Source organism: Oryzias latipes, chromosome 5 (genome assembly GCF_053564925.1).
Source record: "Oryzias latipes strain Hd-rR chromosome 5, Olatipes_Hd-rR_3.1".
Classification (NCBI taxonomy): Eukaryota; Metazoa; Chordata; class Actinopteri; order Beloniformes; family Adrianichthyidae; genus Oryzias; species Oryzias latipes.
In genome coordinates this window covers 28,249,666-28,272,340 of record NC_136241.1, presented here as the reverse complement: position 1 = coordinate 28,272,340, position 22,675 = coordinate 28,249,666, and the positions used below count along the sequence as shown (strand labels likewise).

Sequence of the window (22,675 nt, the reverse complement as noted above, 5' to 3'; positions counted from 1 at the left end):
GCCCGGTCCCGTTTGTGAGCCCAGCTGACAAACTCGTGCAAATCAATAATTCTGCGCAGGGACGTGGGGCCTCTCCCGCTGCCACGAGCAGAGATGACACAAACAAGTGCACGCATGCAAACGCACAAATGTGCCTCGGAATAAATGCAGACATTCATGGATTATGGCTGCGCACGCACACACACTTGGCAGGCCCACTGCCATCTCTCTGCCTCTGTGCTGTCTGCCTTAAATGACGGTATTTATCTGTGATTCTAAGACAAATGGGGAGAAAGTATCAAAGCATTAAGAGCAGTCACTGCACCGCCGAAATAATGGATGGTGGAAATGGCAAAAAAAAAACCCTGTGCTGCTTATTACTAAATGGCCTCTGCAGAGGTGGAAACTTTGGCCCACTTGCTTGAAATATATAGAGAGAAAATCACACAGCCTAAAATAGCAGCTAATTTAACAGAGTTAGTTTCCGTGGACTGCTCTGCTCACACAGATGCTTGTTTGCCAGAACAGAAAATGTCAGTGCAATTTGGAAAGTTTGATTGACTTATTTCAGGGCTGAAAATTAGTTTTTTCTATTAAAACTCTGCTTTGGTCATTCTGCTTATTTCCCACAATGGCTGGAGTATCAGTACACTTTCATGTTAGCATTTGCGTTTTGCTCACTTTGCTTAAGTTGACCTCCTTAAGGTCTTCACACACACCTGTCTGTCCCCCATCAGGATCATCTGTGATGCAGGTGACGGCCTCAGACTCGGACGACTCCACCACCGCCAACGGCATGGTGCGCTACCGCATCCTCTCGCAGACGCCCCACAGTCCCATCCCCAACATGTTCACCATCAACAGCGAGACTGGAGACATAGTTACAGTGGCCGCCGGCCTGGACAGAGAGGTCAGTGGGTATTTTTCTTTTCTTTTTTTTAGCTGAACGTGTCATTGAATGAAGATTTCACAAGGTGTTTTTGTTTAGATAAATATAAACTTCCGGAAAAAGCTTATTCAAGCATGCAGTTTGACAAGCTTTCCATTTAAGCTAAATCCAGTCCATTCCACAAATCCTGGCTTAAAGTCTGGATATAACTGAAGCTGGGAAAATCTGGATCTCCTTTAGTAGCACAAATCCATTCATTACGAACGCTTTCCTCGCTTCAATTCACACCTGGCAAAATTAGAAAGCGTTTGAATTCATGCTCTGCCATTACGAGGATATTCTCCTCCTCATAACTTAGTTGGCTGATTTTACTGTGGACATAAATGCACTGCTAAGTGTGTCCCGTAATGTTTATATCCTGACAAGTCCCAGCAGTCCCTCGTCACACTCAACCTGGAACAGACGAAACAATACTTCAGTGCTCCTTGATCATCCAGATTTCATATCGAGCTGGCATGGTATAGTAGCTCAGCACAATTGTGGGATGATATAAATGAGTGGAGTGAATGCAGGCCAGGACTGTGTCCCTGTTTCCTGCTTGGCTCAGGCGGCAGCAGCAGCAGCTGATGTGAGAGAGGAAGAGCTCATTAATCTGGATGCATCAAGCTAGGCACTTGCCTACTTACACTAAAATCTGGGACACACCTGGGAGTTCACCCACCTGCTGCCAGGGTCACGGACGGCACAGACGCATGGCCGCTAGCGTGCATATGTTCCTGAAAGGTTCGCGCAGCAAACAGGAAAATCTCAGGTGCCACGCTGGAGCTTTTTAGCCAAAGTGGCACGTGTGATGCAAGGACATGAACATCTACACCGTCTCTGTGTTGACAGTGAACATAGCAGAGCCTTTGTAGCACATGCTGCTCCTTCTCTTTTGCTTATCCTTCTCCACTGGCGCTGCTGTCTAATTACAATATTCATACACTAATTAAAGGGTGAAGCAGGTCGCCTTGTGTTGAGGAGAACAGGGGGGTGCACAGAGGTTGGCCTGGTATCACTTACCCCTGACACCACTCTATACCAATTATTCTCCCCCATTCCCCAGCACTAACCAATGTAGCCCTGACCTCATGTGGTTCCACTTGCTCCAGCCTGCAGACGAAAACTTACAAATTCCAGTTTATTACTGTCTAAATGTTGAAGTACATCATAAATGTTTCAGAAGTTAAAGGTTTTCTGATTCCGTTTCGGAAGGTAAAATTGCTGGAATTTTGGTGCCATTACGGTAATTTTTCTGTGCATTTATTTGCACGCGTGCAGCACTAAAGGTCTATCAGTCAGTCAGTGCGGCAGAGGCTGATGAAGCACAGCCCTGCTGCTGCAGGTCGCAGAGTGGCACAGCTGGATTCTCTCCCCCCCGTGCCCCCTCTCTGTGCCAGTGTTCCTCTGGCAGGCAGAGCTGTTGTCTCTCATTACCCTAGGCTGTTAGTCTCACATAAGCCCTCGGTTGGAACTGCCTGGTGTAGGATGGTGCGCTGTTGCCCAGCACCAAGCTGTCCCCCCAGGCTGATGCCAGCTCCACACTGTGCTATCTCGCCGCCGATTAGGACATCGTCTGAGCAGCCCTCAAGGACATGAGTGCTCGCAGCCTGGCTCCATTAGGATGTGTAAAGCTTGACTGGATATGCATGCTGAGAACCTGGATCCTAAATGGACCGAGTGCTTTATTGTCTCAGAGATGCTGAGTTATGTTAATTTGCCGTCATTCGCTGAAGCTCTAGAGGCCAGACAGAGAAAGCATTCGAAGATTCTGAGCTGGTTGCTGACGGAAGAGTATTGATGCATGTGTGGATGTTGACTGCTTGTAGCCAACATTTAATCACATGAAATTTCCACTCGATATTCTCTTTATTATCTACTCCATGTTTCAGTGTTGCATTGAGCTGGTCTGCCTTTTTTCCTATTTTGCAAAACCTAAATTGTTTTATCTATTTGCTTTGGTTGCAAGGCTGCTCTTCTGCTGGTTCTACATTTTTTTCTGCACACACTTCATCGTTCCAATAAATCATTTATCAACTGTATGGTGTGTTAACTGTTACACACCAGAGTTTCTTAAAAGTTAATTAAAGGCTTGAAACTCATCTCATGTTGGCAAATCCAGTAGCTTGGAGACCTACTCCAATTGTGTTTTAACACGTTATTGTTTGCTTTTTATCATGATACAGGAAATGTATAAAGAGAATTAAAATTTAGATTAACATTTCTTTATGCAAATAGTGGTGAATTAGGAGCAGAGGAAAAAATGCCGTAATGTGAAGAAGCTACAATCGGCATTCCACAAGCTCCCCGCTCCACTCATTCCAATTCATCCACTTGCAGACAAAGAGATCCATGTATGTCTTCGTTTCCTTCGTCTGAGCTGGAATCTGGCTCAAAACTGTACGGCTGGATAGCTCCAATATTGCTTGCCATTTTTGTTGCACCGGTAATGTTAGGTTGGGGTTGTGAGAGGCTGGAAGCTAGCAGGGGGAGAGTGTAAACAAAGGGCTGATGGAAAATAGAGTACAGGCATTAGTCTGGCCCACAACTCAAAGGTTAATTTCTGATGAACTACTGCCGCTCTGCAAACCAGAAAACAAAACAGGTCTTTTTGACTTGGGATAAAAACAGCATAATGATAATTAATAGACCACTGGGAAAATGATTGGTATGGGACTTTAAAGGTATGATAAAGGCCAGAAATTCCTCTCGTGTTTGCAATTCCACTAGCTTGAAGTAATTTTGAGGGTTTCCTTATTTTTTGTAATTACTCTGCAGTTTTCTGTACCTTGTGGTAAACTGCAGGAGATACAGGAGAACTCCAGGTGAGGCCTGACACGCCACACATTTTAAAGAAGCAGCACATTCATCACCAGGGGAGACAAAACAGGGAAGAGAACAACTCACACAGAAAGCCTCCAATGAGGAACAACAAAAGAAATGAACTCACTTCTGATTTCTTTGTGTCCACAGCGGACGTGGAATTTAGTTCAAAATGATCAGGCAGAAATTGGGCCTCTTTTTTTAACGTTGGATTCAAAGCATTCTCCTGACCTGGTTTTTTAAAATAAATACTTTAGCTTTTTCTTTCTGCTACAAGCTTAAAGTTTTGTCCTTTTAACCGTCCTGTGAAATGACGGGGTCTCAGCAGCCTGTCTGTTGGCTCTACTCTTCCCCAGACACTGAGCAGTCCTTGAAGACGCATCCTTTTATCTTCCACTTTTTTACTTTTCAGACCACTCTCTCTTTGTGGATGTGGCTGTAATGCTCGAATGAAGCTTGTTGCTTCCATTTTTTTGTCCTCTTTGAGTTCAAATATCACCAGCTCTCTCATTTATGACCAAAGACCAGCAAAAATGTGTAACAACTCCAATCACATCCGATGTAATTTGTGTAATTAAGGAACATTTGAAATGGCTGTGATAACCTGATTCAAACCAGACATTTTTTTGTATTTTCACCATCCATCTATCAATTTTCAGAACCACCTAATCCCTCTCAGGGTTGCAAGAGCCAATCCAGAAACTGTTGGACAAAGGTCCCCAATCTGTTGCAGGGCCACAGACACTAAAGACTAATGGACAAATTAGTCTTCAACCTAACTATGAAACATAATTTTGGATTGTGGGAGTGCCCGGACAAAACCCACAGATGCAAAAAGAGAACATGCAAACTCCGTACAGAAAAGTCCCAACTAGGATTCAAATAGGACCTTTCTGCTGTGAGGCAAGACTCCTAACCACAGGCAGTTGTTAGCACCATATTGAAAAAAAAATTACCGTTTGCATTCTTTAGTTGACTTTTTATTATTTCTTTTGACTGTAAATTCTTTAAAAACATGATTTGCTCTGTTTTCAACAAGAGAAGCTCTAGTGTTTCAATAACAGGGTTATTGGAGAGACCCCCCCCCCCCCCCCCCATGGCACAATCAGAAGTGTTTGTGTGCCCCCCCCCCGCTGCACTATTTTATGCGTTAATGACCTCCTGTCTTTGATTTGTGTGTTTGCTTAATCATGTCCTGTGTTTTGTATTGTCAGGTGAAGAGTTTTTTTCTCTGTTTTATTGGCACTGCTTTATTTCATTTGTGACTCACAGCTTCTATTTACCAGGAATGTGACTCTGAGCTGTTTGCGTAGATGTGGAGGCGTATCTAATCAAATGGATTCAGACTTTATATCTCAGATTCAGCTTCATTTGTGACTCAGTCTTTGCAAAGGGATTCAGAGAGTTTTCTTTTCAACCCGTTCCAGTCCCTAACTGCCACCTCTGTCAGTGATGAAGACGTGGATTGATGAAGACAAAAAAATCTGCTCTAATAGGAGCAAATGTTCCAAATGTGTAGTTGAGCTGTAATAAGGCAAAATGGAGTGAACTGAACTCAACTAAACCCCAATAAAATGCTATCAGATTGAGTAATTTAATTGGAATGATCCAAGTTAAATTGAAGTGGCACTACAGTGGGGGGGGGTCACTGACACTGAGGGTCATTGATGTAGAAAGAGTGATGAAGTGTGGAAGGAGGGAGCTGGTCTCTACATTTTTAGAATAGCGGGCGGTTTGAGACAGATTGCAAGTGACAGGCTAATGACCGTGGCCGGTGGGAGCCCAGCAAGCTGGAACACAATCTACAAACGACACAAGTAAAGAGCAACTCCTTCACTCGTGTGGTCGCCCTCTGTGAGGCCCCACGGAGTGCACCTTCGCAGCACGGCAAATGAAAATGCTCACTCAGCACAGGCACAATTAATTCACCTCTCAGCACATGTGTTGCCAGTGCACCACTCCTCTCCATTTGGTTGCTCAACATCATCAGCTAAGACGATTATTTCCTCTTATTTTGTTCTTGCTAACAAAGTCCCACTGGAGCTGAAGTCCATTTGCTTACCAGGGGCAACCAGCCATTTCCACCTGTCCTGACAGCTGCTCGGCTGGATATTTTCTGTGGCCAACACTGGCGGGCTAAAGGCTTTTTCCAGTTTCTTGCTGTAGTCTCCTAAATGGTAAACTACCTAATTTGGACAGGCCCGGATTTAGTCAGCCCCACTATGAGGTGCAGATAGAATACTGCGGGGGACTCAGAGTTTGGGGTGTCATATCACTCCAAGGCCCTAAAATGCGTAAGAAAAACCATATAATTATTTCAGTTCATCTATCCATGTATGGATCCTCTTATTTGATTTTTTTTTTCCACCATCTGTCACACACCTAGGTGTGCGAAATTTGTTGACCCTACCCTTGGGAGAGCAGACACAGCCGCGCTTGGGAACTATTTGGTAGTTCAACCCCCCAATCCAACTCCTTACTGCTGAGTGTCAAGCAGGGGATGCATCTTTAGAGTCTTTGGTACGACCTGGCTTGAACCCACAACCTTCCAGTTACAGACCGGACACTCTAGCCACAAGGCCACTGAGCTGTTTGAGATGTCTTTTATGTCTTAAGTTGAATGCACTTCCTGACACTACACTGCATTTACCGGGCTTGGGACAGGCACAAACAGGACACTGGTTTGTCCCCTATTTATCTTTTTTATGTATGTCTTTCTATTTGTCCATCTGTCTGTCCATCCTTCCATTCTGTGTCTCTTATTTTATTTTTATCTTTAGTTGTGTATTTTTGCAGGCCGTTACATTTGTGTATGCAGGTGTGTGTGTGTTGGGGGGGATTGTCATATTCAGGTGGGCATTTGCCGCCCCCCCCCCCCCCCCCCCCCCCCCGCCCATGCCAATATCCTTGCATGAAAAGACGTTGGGTTTTGTGATTTGCATGGATGTGTGTAGATGCTTGTATACCTGCAGATGTCTCTCAGCTTTTGCAGATTAAGTCCACAGCACTCAGGTCAGCACGGAAGTCTGGACAATTGCTGCTGTTTGTGAGACAAGGATATTTTTTCCATTTTTTCCTCGCCTGTGCTGGACTCTAATCCATCAGAGATTTTCTGTTCAGCACTTCTATAGGAGTCATTAGAGGGCTCTTTTCTGGTCTGTTCACATCGCCCCCCTTGGAATGAAAGTGTGAGAGTGTGTACCTGTGTGTGTCCGCTGCTTTTAAGTGCCCAAGTTCCCACCTGTTCCCACTCAGTAGAGCATTAGTGGATGCGTATGTGTGCGATATAAAGGCCATAAAGTCAGAAGTACTCTCAGATGAGTGATAGAACCCTGCTGGATGGCACACACAGGCCGGATTCCCTGCTGTGTGAGAGCCCCACCTGCTGGCTCAGGACCAGTCATTTCTCTTCACCTGACCGAAGGACGAAGCGTCCATCAAACTCAAACCTATTAGCTTCTTACGGCCATCTGGTGCTATTTCTAGATTGATGTATTTGGCTGTAAATGAGTCTGCAGAGAGAGACATTCAGTGGTGGTTCTATTTACTGAAGCACCATATGAGGGGAGATGGTATTGATATTTCATTATGTGCCTAATAAAGGCCAGGCAGTATTGAGTTTGCATTAATAGGGTCGGTGGGGTGCAGATTAACATGTCTGTGCACTTCATAATGACTTGAGGAGATGCGTAAAGACTGGTCTCAGAGCTCAGATTCATCTACTAATCAGCTGCATGCTTTCGCCGGAAAGTAAAGCGCAGGGAAAGAGAGGCATGTAGCAAAATTCAGCTGGCACAGACACGGGCTGACATGTGGGGAACACGGACTAGGAAGTGATAAATAAAACATCAGGTTATCCAGAGGAGCATATGAAGTGCATTCACAAAGAACAAATAAACAGCTGAGGGACAAAGAAAGACATGACTCTAAGAATTTAAAAACCCAGAAAGCTTCCAACCTAGCCAACCTATTATTCTAAAGGAAAATAATCAGATTTCTCTGATACTTGTAGGTTTTAGCATTTACAGTATAAGATAAAAGACCTTAGTGACCCCTTTCCCTGAATAAGTACCTGCTGGACCCAAAAGGCCATAGATCTTTATAGCGAAATAGCTATTACTCAGTCATTCAATTTGTCAGAACAACCATTCTTGCTCTGCTACATCTTTCAAACATGTCCTAATCCTATTTTTTTTCATGATATTTTTTTCTTTATCACAAGTTTTTTCAAGTTTAAACTGACCTTTCAGATGCACCAATAAAAGCATGTGGTGCCTGCTGGCCCCCACCTCGAACATTTGATTGACAAATTCTCCCGAGCCACTTTAAGTGGTGTGGACTTTGAACAATCTTACTCATGATTGGCGACAGTAGTAGTCATAGAAATCTTGACTCAGACCGACTCAAACCCCCACGGTTGTCTGGCTCCAGCATGGCGACGTCCGTATTGCTGAAAGATGGTTACTGAATTGGCTGAATTGGGCAGAGTAAGGTCTTTTCCACAGGTGATGTCACAGATGCTCAGGTCTCTTATACAGTCAATAGTTTTTAGTCGTACAATCCAAGGAGGTACCTACTGTGGCCCTGACGTGCAAATTACATTAACAAATCACTCAATGCAAAAACATATTGAAGATCACAATTAAAAAAGCAAAACAAATAGAAAAACAAAAGTTACATTAGTACCAGAAAAGGAAAGTATGAATAGACATCCCTGATTGGATGATGAAGATGATGTGTTCATCTTTTCAACAGGAATTTATTTGTCAATATCTTCCAACAGAAGACATTTCTTGAAGCGTCTGGCCACAGACTAATTTCTCAATTAACTCTATGGCACAGTTCCAGCAAAACATCTTTCTGCCTTTACTCTTCCTCAAAACTCAAACGTCATCATCCAGTCAGTGATATCCCTTAATGCATCTTTTCCAGTCTCTCATTGTCTTTTTATTTTTATCATTTCCTTTTGATTTCTGGAAATTACTTTAGTTTCTGTATTGTTTTTTTTTTACGTTTTGGTTTCTGGAATGTTGCTCTGATTTCTAACATGTAATTTTTTTTAATTGTCGTTTTCATCTTTAATGTCTTTGCATTGAGTGCTTGGTTGATGTGAGTAAAACGTCAAGGAAACCATAGTTACTTCACTGCAAAACACAAAATCTCACCAAACATTTTTGTCTGGTTCCAGTTTAAATACTTTAATACACCTGATAAATGACAAAACTAACTTACTAGAAAGTTTTCACTAAGATGTAATGACTAGTTTAAAGACATAAAATCTTGAATATCTTTTAAGTTCTATCTTTAAAACACTTTCTTTTAAGTTAAATCTCAAATAAAACATTTTGTTTTACATTGAATAACACTATTTTTTAGCAGAAATTTTATCTGTGAATAGTGAGATGTATTGTTTTAAGAAACAGACTGTTTTGATTTAGGGAAACTGGAACGTTTTATTTGACTCGCTATACAAATGCATTGAACAACAGCGGGACAATCATTTAAAAGTCAACATATCATTTTTACGATTATTTATCTATAAATGTGTGATTTTAGTCTCATGATGATCATGGTCTAAATAGAAAGAAGGATGGTTGGACTGTTGTAGCTCTTAGAATTGGATATATTTAAAAGAAAAGGTGTATAATATGTGTATACGTGTATATCTACTTACAAAAAAGAAATCTATTTATTTGAGCAATTAATGCCCATTTTTCAAATTACCAGAGCAATATCAATATACCAAAATATAAATTAGTATAGATAATTTCAAGACTTAACTTTGTCTTAAAAAGACAGGACACTACAACTTATTATAAGAAATCTCACCGAGGCAAATTCTACTAGCTTCATAGTCAGATTTTAACTTGTTTTAAGGACATCTTTTTTTCCAACCCAGGTTACTGTTTCCATATGGTTTAAGGATGAGTAGCAGGCAGGTGTTTCCATAATCATCTCTGATGAAGTGATCATCAGCAGGTGTGCAGACAGACATCAATGAAAGCAGCAGTTTGTCAGTTTGCTGATCTGGAGCCTTTAGGTTTGATAATACTCTGGTAAGAAGTAAAGATTCAACAATGCCCCATGAAAAGCAGTTGTTGATGTACCAAACTAACCCAAATTTATAAAGTGCCTGGCCGCTGGCACAATTATACCATGTGCAGATGAGACTAAAGTGTTGTCAGAACATCTATGGACAGAAGGAAACCAAATGAATTGGCCAGAAGGAAGGCACAGTAACCTGTTTGCAGTCGCAAGCCCTAGACACCTTGAGCTACCTGAGTCAGTAATGAAATCCACAGTAAATATCCTTACTTGCTGTAGGGCGGGAATCTGGGCAAGGATAGACAGCCCTAAAAACGCTGTACCACCCATGCAAGCTGAGAGATCGGATCTTTCCAGAATGTCCAGTGACTGCCACGGGCCTCCTGCCTGTCAGACAGTCCTGTAACACTTCAACACGTCAGGGTGAAGGGAGCTGTACTCTTCGCTCCCCCCTGGATTACAAAGCTTCATATCTCTAAGGGAGACACTAAATCAGTCAAATCTCTGTTTGTCTTCTGGTATCTTCCCACTAAGTGAGTTTGTAAACAACATTCAGGACTGACATAAAAATGACATCCCTGGCAGCATTGAGGATAACGGCACAGTGTAACTTTTTTATCCTTCATTCAAAGAAGTGGGTTCACCGCGTCTGTCTAAACTAATGTGGATACATCAGTGGCGAGTGGTTTTAATGTTTTTCAGCTGAATGGCGGTTATTGTTCAAAAGTAAAACGTAAAATAATTTGATGCAGCAATAGAGTACGGCTGATCAATCACATTTTAACTTTTCAGTTTTACTTGGGCAAAGTTAAGACGTAGAATTTTTTTGAGAAACTAAAAAGTCCTTTCAAAGAGTTGCTAAAAGTGGACCTTAAAGCTCATAATTGGATTGTTTATTATTTGTATCGAATGTTTTTTGTGGCTTTTAGAAAAACAATAAAAATCATTCATTTGTTCACTTAATTATTTGAAACAAACATATTTTTAGAAAGCGGGAGCTACAACTGGCAAAGCTAGCATAGAGACACTAGACCATCACTGCAATGCATTGTGGATGCTCAACAAAGCAGCAAGTCCTACACAATGAACGGTGGCCTGTCCTTGACGTCAGTTCTGTCTGCCTTCCTTTCTTTGCTCTGACACAATGGAGGCCTGAGCCAAGTCCATTAATGGGAATGGAGAGAATCCACAAAGCAGAGAGGCTTACGTACAGTCGGGAAGGGAACACGGCAACACTGATAGAAAGCCCTCTCCATTGTGCCGAGTCTTGGGAAATGGTGAACTTTCAGCAGCACAGATGGAGTCACGAGGGGGCGTCGGTGTCCAGCCATTGCCTTTTTGTTTTTGGTTAATTTTTTTGTAAAACATTTAACGCTTCATGTGTTTTTTGGCTATGATGCTGAAATGCTGCAGTCTGCAGCACTCTGGGATGCCTCAGCGTGAATGGGCTAAATAAAGCTGGTTTACCCTGGTGTATCTTTTGCAGCTCTGTGGTAAAACCCAAAGTGGTGCCACCTTTATTAAAATGATTGATGGCCGAAGTTTGTTTCCACAAACTGGAAAACTGGGACTTGCGTAGAACAATGGATGAGCCTTTTACCTGCACATTTGTTTCCTCTCTGCAAATGTGTGAGTGTTTATTCACTGTCTCTTGTTCAGCTGTTTTTTTACTGTTGATGTTCTTTTTAATTGCTGGTTCTTTGGGGGGGGGATAGAAATGTCAGGATATGATCAATTCACAGTTCATCTTATGATGTCAGTGTCTTAAGAAAATACTTTCGCTTGTTGATTTGATGCTTTTTGTGCAGAATTGACATATTAAAAACATCTTTTTTTTTCCCCCCCTTTTCTCTGTCGCTGCTTCTGTTCACAGAAAGTATCTCAGTATACCCTCATTGTCCAGGCCACAGATATGGAAGGGAACTTGAACTTCGGACTCTCCAACACAGCCACAGCTCTCATTTCCATCACCGACATCAACGACAATCCTCCAGAGTTCACAGTCAGGACGGTGAGTCCACATGCGCAGTTAGCCGTTGCTTTTTCAGCTTTGGAAATGTAGTGATTACAGACTTCATTCAGACAAACATGCATCATTTAGCACATTAAAGAGGATACTCCTAAAAGATGTAAAGTAGGAAAATAACTCTAATCTCAAGAAGGAAATTACTAGAAAGTAGTACAATTATCTTTCCATACAGCAAGTAATTTTTACTTAACAAGAAATCGTGTTAAAAAGTATCAAAATCTAGAAACAAGGAGTTCCACACACTCAAGTGAAAGGCTAAAAAAAGGTGAAAAATGCTCATCGTTAGAGTTATGTCAAATTGAATGTTATACACCCCAATAAGTTTTCCAAGTTTTTAGCAAATGGTTTAAATTTTTTTAGTTTTTATGTACCTAACAACAAAAAGCTAGTGTAATAAATGGAAATGACTCATTTTAGAAGAAAATATGAACAAAATGATCTTCAAACCTGGTCAAATGTCTTGAATGTGCAAAAACAAGTTTTTAAATCTTTGCAAGTATTAAATAGTTTGCAGCATAGCATCTTGTAAGCATTTGTCACCAAGTGTATTATATATTTGTTTATATGCTAAAGCACTAGTCTTTTATCCAATATTGCTTCTTCTAAAACAGAATGTGGACCCTGGCAGTGTCATTTGTTTGTATTACTGACTGTGCTGTTGGTCCCATCTTCTGTTTATCTGATAAAACATTTTCTTCTCAAGATCAAAATCCTATTCAACAGTGACCATGAGTGCTTATTACGTTTTTTTTTTCATAAAGTTGATGGTATTTTGTGCTTTTTAATTCACAAAGGAGCTAACAAAATCTCCATTTTGATGTTACTAAGTAATATTATTTGTTTTTATGTACAGCACCTTGAGCTGTTCTTTTTACATGAAAGGTGCTTTAGAAATCAAATTAATTTGAATTTGAAAATGGAAGAGTTTCTTTTTAGAAAGCTTGAACTGGCTGTTTAACATCAACTCATGCAGTGAGGACTTTTCTGTTCCTCAAAACAATCATACTGTAGATGCAGATCCACAAAGGAGACATCCCTTCGGAGGAATGAAGTCATTTGTCTGGTCATGGAAACCAACATTTAAAAAAGGCAGTCGCTGTAAAGGCACTTAGAAGTAATAATGAAATAATTTTTATGCTAAGACTGTATAGTAAACTGAAAACTTTCTGATCCACCTGCCTCTGCTTCAAGAATACCAGTATCAAGAATGTAATGGATTTACTGGATTTTACCTTTATTCTTTTGTTTGGAGGAGCTGCTCTCTCCATCGTCACACATTGCTTCATGATTACATCCGAAAAACCCTTTACATTAATCTGCCACCTATATAAATGTTGGGTGTCAGAATCTGATTAATCTGATTAATTTATAATAATCTGGAATTATTTGATCAATAAAAATCAAAAAATTATTTTGCTCAATTTAATAGTTTGTGCTTTTTGAGAACCTTAAGGCAATCTTGGTTGTGAACTGGTGCTTTATAAATAAAGTGAATTAAATCCAGAGTAATACTCCCATAGTGCTCAATCTTATTAAAAAAAAAAACCTGCAGTGGCGGTATTATGATTTGGGGTTGTTGTAGTTGGTCAGATTCACTGGCTTCAGCTTGCCACCACTTGAGTTTACTGAAAACTATAGATTCTCTCTTTAATATATATGGGAGAAATGGGCCTCCATTAACTGCAGTGTTTACAGGCTGCTTGTGTCTGAAATTTCTGTTTACCTTTTCTTATTTTTGACATAGCAAGAGCTGAAATGAAAAACACAAATTTAATAAGCAGCAGTTTGCTGTCTGTGTTGACCTATACCTGCTATTTTAGAAATTGTTTATTCAACTTTCCAAAACACACATGATTCTGCCAGAGTTTAACTTAAATTATCTGTCAAAGATTAGATAAACTAAAAAGTGTTTTCATAAAACACAGAAGTGCAGCTGAGAAGAAGATGAGGTATTAGTGAAATGTTCATTGAATAGCAGGTGGCTTAGAACTGTAACCTACATGGGGTTGAAAAGATTGGTTTCCTTTCACTCGTCAGTGGTGCTCTTCGTGACAACTGCATGTTATTCATCCGCAGACATCTGTTTGCACCTGATTCACACGTATTGCAAATTTAAAGACTTGCTTGATAAAAGATTGACTTCATTTTGACTTAACTTTTATGACTTGAGATTTGTTCATGTTTCAAAACACAAAGACTTACCTTTTCTCATATTTGTTTTTTTTGGACATTGTTTTGACGTTAGATTGAATAATTGGGTAGTTAAATGCAACCAGTTGTGGGGAACTGACCAACCCAGGAGCAGCAGTCATTCAGGCCAAGAAATTTGAAACTGGTTTGGTGAACTATGTTGCAGATTAGAATGTGAATAAAAAAGGGGGGAGGTAAGCATTTAACTAATTTGGGCAAATGAAAGCTGCGATAGTTTTAATTATTGATAATTATGAAATCAAACTTACCACATTGAACCACTAATTGAAGTATTTTGTGTCTGAGTGCGAGTGTATACACACACATGCCCACACACACAGGACATAATAATACCTGAATAGATTTGCTCAGGATAAGTAGGATTAGACGAGCCTTGATTATCAACAGTTAGTTCAGCCAACATTTCTGATTGTGAAGACACCTGCTGTGTGAATGTGCAAGGCTCCTCATCTCAGATGGTAACATCTTGGCAGAAGAAACTCCAAAATAACTTACATCCCCCCCCCCCCCCCCCCCCTCCATTTGCATTCAAAAAACCTTGTGTAACAGCCAAAGATGAATGTGCTGCACATTTATATAAATATTTTGTACAATTGCTCCCTTCAGCTTAAGATTTACTTTACTGATGTCAGAAGCCGAGACCCGTTCAAAAGTAATAAAAAACTGTTTATTTTATCAACTCAGTGAAAGTTTTTTACTTTATTTTTTAACTGCCTTCTTAGTTAGTTGGACTGTAAAATACATATATTTGCTGCAAGAGTAATAGCAATGGCGGTACCATAAATGACATGCATTATAATGTAATAGCTAGTGTTATTTTAAGCCTTTATTTATTGCATGAGTAATTTAGCCCTTTGTATAGCTATATGGTGGGCACCTTTCTTCTCTTATTCTAGTTTTTAAGCACCTGAGGGTTTAGCTCATAGTTTGCAGATTCAGTCTTCCCAGCCTGGTGCAGGTGATGATCTTACAGAAGAAGTTACAGGTCTGTGAGAGCCAGAAATCTGTAAGATTGTGTTTAGTTGACCAAATACTTATTTACCATAATTTAAAAATCCATTCTTTAAAAAATCAGACAATGTGATTTTCTAGATTTTTTTTTTCTCATTTTGTCTCTCATAGTTGAGGTTTACCTATGATGAAAATTACAGGCCTCTCTCCTGTTTTTAAGTGGGAGAACTTGCACAATTGGTGGCTGACCAAATACTTTTTTGCCCCACGGTAGTTCAAAAACTGGCCGCAGTGTGATGCTGCACATGGATACCCTATTTGCAGTGACAGATGCAAAGCTGTGTCAGGGCCACGCTGTTGTCCAGGTGTCTTGGAGTCACCAGTAATTGTGTCGATGTAGCTCCACCCTGCTCTCACGAAAAAACCTGAAGTTTTGCTCCAATCGGATTTTCAACATTGTTCGCCTAATAGCTCAAGAAGTCAGCAAAAACAGATATGCAAAACAGCACATGCAACAATTTTTGTTGGACATAGAACTGCGCTGGAGGAGTTGCAGTCTCACACCAATTTTTTTGCTTGTGTTTTATTTTTGCACTACGTTACATTTTTAATTATAGAAGAAATTCCCTCTAAGCTCGGCCTTCAGTGGCTGCATCACGTCATTCTGATGTTTGACTCAAATATAGCATAGAACAAAAATTAACACAAGACTTTTGTTGTGCACTGTTTCCACTTCCCTGTCAATCTCAGCTCCCTGTTCCACTTCCCACACAAGACTTGGAGCTGTTCAGTAATTATTTGTGTATGACAGACGCAAGAAGAATTTATTGCTCACTGTGGGGGCCACAGAGAAAACATAAGCATGTTAATTAAGTGAAATTGCCTGTGGGGGTGTAAACCAGGCTGATATATTGCATTTGATGGGAGAAAGAAGACAAATGTTTTATTAATCTCAACACATTGGGCTTGTTGTTCTGCTGTTTGTCATTGTGTAAACCATTAAAAAGACAAAAAGGGCCATAATCAAACACAAGCAAATTTAAAGAGCAACATGTTTTGTCATCAGAAGTCAATAAACAGCAGAAGGAAACACTTGAGCAGTCCCACCTGAGGAGCTAAGAGCCAATATAAAAGGGCCAAACGTTCCCAGTGACACAGATAATCTGAGATATCTTCATTTCACGCTACTAGGATCAGTATCAAGGAGTCTAAAGTGAGCTCCAAATAGAATTCATCTGGTACTAAAATGTCCCTTTGCTTACTCAGTTCTGGTCTGTTAAAGTAGACATATGGCCCTGCTCAATGTTATGTGAATTAATGAGCTGAAGCTTCACTTGTCTGCATTTATTTAGCTGAGAGGTGATCTGGAGAAGAAGCAGTTAAAAAAAGCTGATTTTACTTTTCTTTTAAACTGCTATAGAGTATAAGATGTTAATCTATTTTCAAAATTTGTTTTAGCTTTAAACTCACTTAAAAAAAGTTGTGTCTCAGTTTTTTTTCCACACATGCAGCCATAAAAATATATTTGGTGTTTTTAAAATAACTATAATTGGTTTTCTATGGGGGTCCTGGCTACCACTGCTGCTTCGGTGGGGCTCTTGGTGTTAGCACACCTTTGCACAAATAGTATACATGACTGAATTAAGAAGGGGGACCGGAGGGTGTGTTCCAACTACAGGGAAATTACACTCCTCAGCCTCCCTGGGAAAGTCTATGCCAGGGTACTGGAGAGGAGAGTCCGTCCGATAGTCGAACCTCGGATTCAGGAACAACAGTGCGGTTTCCGTCCTGGTCGTGGAACAGTGGACCAGCTCTACACCCTATCTGGGGTGCTGGAGGGATTGTGGGAGTTCGCTCATCCAGTCTATATGTGTTTTGTGGATTTGGAGAAGGATGTCGACCGCGTCCCCCGTGGTATCCTGTGGGGGGTGCTCTGGGAGTATGGGGGCCGGGGAGCCTTACTGAGGGCTGTCCAGTCTCTGTATGACCAGAGTAGGAGCTTGGTTCGCATAGCCGGCAGTAAGTCAGACCTGTTCCCGGTCCACGTTGGACTCCAACAGGGCTGCCCTTTATCACCGGTTCTGTTCATAGTTTTTATGGACAGAATTTCTAGGCACAGCCAGGGGCCGGAGGGGATCTGGTTTGGGGACCGCAGGATTTCCTCTCTGCTTTTTGCAGATGATGTTGTCCTGTTGGCTTCATCAGGCCAGGACCTCCAGCGTGCATTGGGGCGGTTTGCGGCCGAGTATGAAGCGGCTGGGATGAGGGTCAGCACCGCTGAATCTGAGGCCATGGTTCTTGACTGGAGAAAGGTACACCCGTACCTCAGTCACCCGCAGAGGGCTCGGAGTAGAACCGCTTCTCCTCCACATCGAAAGGAGCCAGTTGAGGTGGCTCGGGCCAGTTGAGGTGGCAATCCAGACAGTCCGGATGTCTCCGGGACGCCTCCCTGGGGAGGTGTTCCGGGCATGTCCCACTGGGCGGAGGCCCTGGGGAAGACCCAGGACACGCTGCAGAGACTACGTCTCTCGGCTGGCCTGGGAACGCCTCGGGGTCCCCCCAGAGGAGCTGGAGGAAGTGGCTGGGGCGAGGGAAGTCGTGGGGGCAGCAATCTCTGCTTAGATTGCTGCCCCCACGACCCGGTCCCGGATAAACTGAGGAAGATGGATGAATGGACTGAATGAAAAGCTTTACATGTGTTGGTTTGTGTGCATAAGTATGTCTGTGTGAACCGTAGTTGTGCTGTGTACATGTTGACATGTTTGTATGTGCAGATTTTTGGAGCCAACAGTCATGTTTCTAACATTTGAGTGTGGACAGGCCCAGCCCCTTTTAGACAAACATTTACACCTGACAGTAATGATTATAAACTTCCAGCAACGTGTTGCTTATTGCTTTGTCATTCCAACCCCCCCTTTAAGAACCATCCTTCTATTTCCTTAACCCCCCCCCCCCCCTTTCTTTTGTGCCCCATCCCTCTCTAATATCCGGTCCAACAAAAAACTGTTACAAATATAATCAATAGAAAAATAAACAAAGTTTAGCCTAAATTACAAAAGGGGTTTATACAAATATACACCTAGTGTGTAAAACAATACATAACACCTATTGTAACAGTAAAATATGTCCATCACAAGAGGCCTGTTTGCCAAGCTGTTGGAATGGACAATATAAAAAAAAAGAGTAGAAACAAGCCTGATTAGGGTTTTTAGTCCAATGAGTCATATTTTCACCAACTCTTCTTTTTATCTTAACTGCGTGATCATGAATGGATCCTGACCCACCGTGATAGTTCTGAGAACACCCACACAAGTCATCCATATACACCTTCACACACGTTTTCAAAGAAACTTATGATGAAGAAATGAAAAAAAAGTCCCACAGTTAGACTTCCTTCCTGTCACATTGTGTGTTTGGCAGGAAAATACAGCTTTTTAACAAAAGGTCAAACCACCCCTTACCATTAGTGACAGAATTTGATTTCCATGACAACCAACTCCATGGCAACCAATGCAGCTGCCTTCATCCCCCTGTCCTTTTGTCCTGGATCTGCCCCTCTGCTGATGTTGCTTAATGTTTGATTTGTGGATGCAGATGACGGTTCTAATCCCTGTGGAAACAAGTGAAGTTGCAGTGGGCATCAGGGACTAAACATTTAGCACCATAACTTTTCCAGAAAAAAACAGCAGAATCCTTCAAACCTGTTCTGTGCCTTATCACAAGGGTCCACATTGCATTTCAGTGAACAGCCCTTATGAAGGAAGGGGCTATTCTGTACATTGAGCCCCACTGAGCATAGCTCTGAGAGAGGAAATTGCATTAGACTGTCTAAAAGTGTAGCTAAACAAGACTGGAAGGTATGAGGTGGCGCTTAATGCTGAAGCTCAGGGTAGAAATGAAAGGATGAGCCTGTCAGAAGACAGAAGACTGAGTGTGCATTTTTTACTCTGCCGTTAGCTTATCGGGACAGCAGGGCGACGGGAAAGCCGGAATAGAGAGGAGGATGAGAGGAGTTTTCTGTGCTGCTCAGCTTCAGCACGAACATTAACTGCCAGACATTTTTCATAATCAAGTGTTTGCCTTACAGCTGATGCGCAGATTGTCCTGCTTCTTTGAGTGTGTTCTTAAATTCGTCTCCATAAGGACCTTCTCATCGCTTTTGCAGTACCTGTGTTCTTGTAGGGACCAAAATATTGGTCTCGGTGTTCTGGGGTTCCGGAAGGTTCAGAGCTAAAGTGTAACTGTGGATGGGATTTGAAAAAGTAATGAAAAGGATCACAGTTTTAAATAAAGACCCAAATTTTAAAGCACAACGTGCAACCAGATTCTGGTTATAGGCAGAGAAGGCGGGAATCGGATTGTCCTGCAGATTCCTCTCCAAGCTCTGCATCTGTCACCAAGTTTCCTCTCAAGCTAATTCATCAGGGAGTTGTTTCAGATTGCAACATAATGAAGATCATTAGTCGAAGATTATTCCTGCTGCTGCCTTAATCACAGCACTTATCTAATTACTTATTAAAACCTGGATTTGGTTAATGCACACAAGCTAAATGAAATGGGTAAACACTTAATTGAAAAATCCATTTGTTCCAATAAAGACTTTCAAATGAGCTGATATGGTGTGGAATAGGAAACTACATTAACATAATGGAAGATATGATTTTCCATTATCTTTGGTTTAGAAAACCGGCTCTTGTTTGTATCCTTCCTGTTCATTCTTTTCAGGTTCTCTGTTGTTTGTGTTGCTATGATTGTGAGGTTGTGCCTCACTGTAATGAGTAGTGTTGTCATGACCCAAAACAGTTTGTTTTCATTATTTCAAATATGCTAAAACCAAAAAGATGTGTGATGGGAGATGCAACTCCTCAGAAACTCAAGCTGTTAACATGCATTAGGCCACTTTTAGAGCAACAAAGTCATAATCCTAACACCCTGCTGTTGTCTCTTGCATGTGCATCTTCCCTCTTCTCTGTCTGTAGTTTTCCGGTGAGGTTCCGGAGAACAAAGTGAATGTCGTGGTCGCCAACCTGACAGTGGTGGACAGAGATCAGCCCCACAGCCCCAACTGGAACGCAGTTTATCGCATCGTGAACGGAGACCCCTCTGGACACTTCACCATCCGCACCAACCCCATAACAAATGAGGGCATGCTCACCGTGATTAAGGTAAAAATAAATTTAAAAAGTCTTTATGTGAAGACTCAAGGCCATGTCAAACAGCCACGACATACACTTTGTGCATTTTCCACATAGAAATTTTTGTGATACATGTAATTCATAAGTGTTACTTGCATTTGACGTTCGTCATTCGTTGATGTGCACGGACATCCACCGATAGGTCTTCATGTGAATTTGATTTTGGGCTGTTTAAAACTTTTGATTTGTTGAGAATTATGCAGTTTCAGTGTATTTTACTTTGTTTATTTGCAAATAATTCATAAATCTTATGCAAATGTGCATGATTTTTGCAAGATGCATACATAAATCTGTGGCTTTCTACGACCGTTCCATATATGTCAATGTATGTATAGCAGACTTTTCACGCATGTCTTATCATATCACATTTACAGCGCACATATTACATTAAAATTTCATAATTGACACACAAATCACTAATTAATTGCATATAAACAGCGCAATAATCACGCTCAGTTCATGTTCTATGTTTATTTATGTGTTCTTGCGTGTTTTTTTTTTGGACTTCTTCCGTGGTTTTACTGTAGTTCATTCGTGATACATCTGTGAAGATTTCACATGAAGGCCACAACTTTTCTTACTTTTTCCAGGTGTATTCACAAATGACCAATTTTCATCCATGCAATATGCGCAAAATGTACGTAGTGGCTGTGTATAAGGCCTTCTTTGAGCACCACCTGTTCTCCTGTAATCCTCTTTTCTCCCTGCATATCACTTCCTCTCCCACATGGTTCTCCCACAGCCAGTGGATTTTGAAATGAACCGAGCTTTTATGCTGACTGTGGTGGTGTCCAACCAGGCCCACCTTGCCAGTGGGATCCAGTCCTCGCTTCAGTCCACAGCAGGAGTCACCATCTCTGTTCAGGATGTGAACGAGCCACCTGTCTTCCCTGTGAATCCTAAGATTATCCGATTTGAGGAAGGAGTGCCGGCAGGAACCACTCTTACCGTTTTTGCTGCTCAAGACCCGGATCACTTCATCCACCAGATTGTCAGGTATACAGCAGCTGTTTGGAATCCCCATTGAAATTACTGAAATTAGAAAATTTGCATTTTATGAAAGAGTTAGAATTAAAAGTACCCGTGCAAATAATAGCCCCTTGTGACAACCTCAGTTGTGAAAGAGGGCTTTATGAATAGATACATTGAATTGAATTGCATTTTCTGTACCAAATACGGCTGATTGCTGTACATGGCACTTGTCTTGCCACTGTGATATAAAAGCAAAATGCTGAATTAGCTAAACTAACAAGGAATACTCATATTAGCTAAATAATCTCAACACTTTCCAGTGATGAAGGTTCACTTTATTAGACAAGCTGAATGAAAACTGAAATGATTTGGCTATTATCTACTATTAACCTGAATATTGCTTATAAAGTCTAAATTCAAAGGTCATTGCTAAAATATTTGTCAGAGTAAAACAGCTTGGTTTGAATCAGAGTAGAAAAGTGCCATACAAGTATGACTGATGCATAATTTACCATTTACCGAGAGTGGAAATATCTGGCCACAAGTTTAAAACACAAATCGACATAACTTAATAGTCTTGGCAAAGAAAGCCATAACAAAACTTGACATTTTACAGCTCAGAAACCATAAAAAGATGCAAAAGCAGAATGGAAGATCCAGTCTAGTATGCTGACTCCAGTTTGAAGCTGGTGGAGATTTTATCTCAGTAGTTGTGAAATAAAAGACATTTCAATGAAACTGTATAGGTACAGCTATTGCAACTGTTCCATTGACTTTCAATAAAATCAGAAAAAGAATTCATGAGAGTGTTTGAACATTTTTAGAAATTAAAAACTATTTTCAAAGAGGCAGAAAAAGTGTTTCAAAAAAACTAGAAAAAATGCAAAGAACTTTTTTTTGTTTTTTTTTTAAATCTTGATCAAGCTGAAAGACTTTTTCTATCAAGTGAAATGTGAAAAAGACCTTAATTTTGCTAAAGTCGCAAAAACATACAAAACTTCACTAGAATACAAATATATAGTGAGTATATTTATAATTAAAGACCACTGGGAACACTTTTAATTGATCAAAAGATGATCCGAGTGGGACTTTATTTTGCTAAACATCCGGATAACTAAATGGTTAAAATCTCAGAAACTGTATTCTGATAATGTAAATAGAAAAAAAACGTTAAAGGAGGATACGAATAATAAATAACTGACTACTAGCTGTTCTTCCTTTCATTTAGTTATTAAACTATAACAACTGTTATAACAAAGTGTAAATCTGAATGCATACATGCAGGTATTGACACAGACAGTGAAGTATCTTTGGTTTATAGCTTTTTTATGATAATTATTTGATCCTTCACCCAAGTTTTCCCCTCGTTGCCATGCGACTGGCATTAGGAGGTCATTGTGTGATAAGTATGTCTGCCCTCTGGGTGTATCTGGATCCCAGTCTTCCTCATTGATCAGCTCCTTCCCAGCTGGCAAGGTGCCATCAGAGCATCAAACCGACCCACCAGCATCAACCAGCACCGCATCACTTGAATTCCACTCT

At 40.9% G+C, this 22,675-nt stretch overlaps 1 protein-coding gene across 7 annotated transcripts in view; it reads left to right on the top strand.

The window, feature by feature from the left end:
- cdh4 (cadherin 4, type 1, R-cadherin (retinal)) overlaps window positions 1-22,675 on the top strand; it is a 263,491-nt gene that overhangs the window by 225,422 nt on the left and 15,394 nt on the right. For all 7 annotated transcript variants that reach the window (XM_004069077.5, XM_020703448.3, XM_078947557.1 and 4 more), the window contains 4 exons: window positions 717-889; window positions 11,649-11,786; window positions 19,946-20,131; window positions 20,904-21,157. In XM_004069077.5, coding sequence (XP_004069125.1) covers window positions 717-889; window positions 11,649-11,786; window positions 19,946-20,131; window positions 20,904-21,157 — 751 coding nt within the window. The remainder of the gene's footprint in view (window positions 1-716; window positions 890-11,648; window positions 11,787-19,945; window positions 20,132-20,903; window positions 21,158-22,675) is intronic.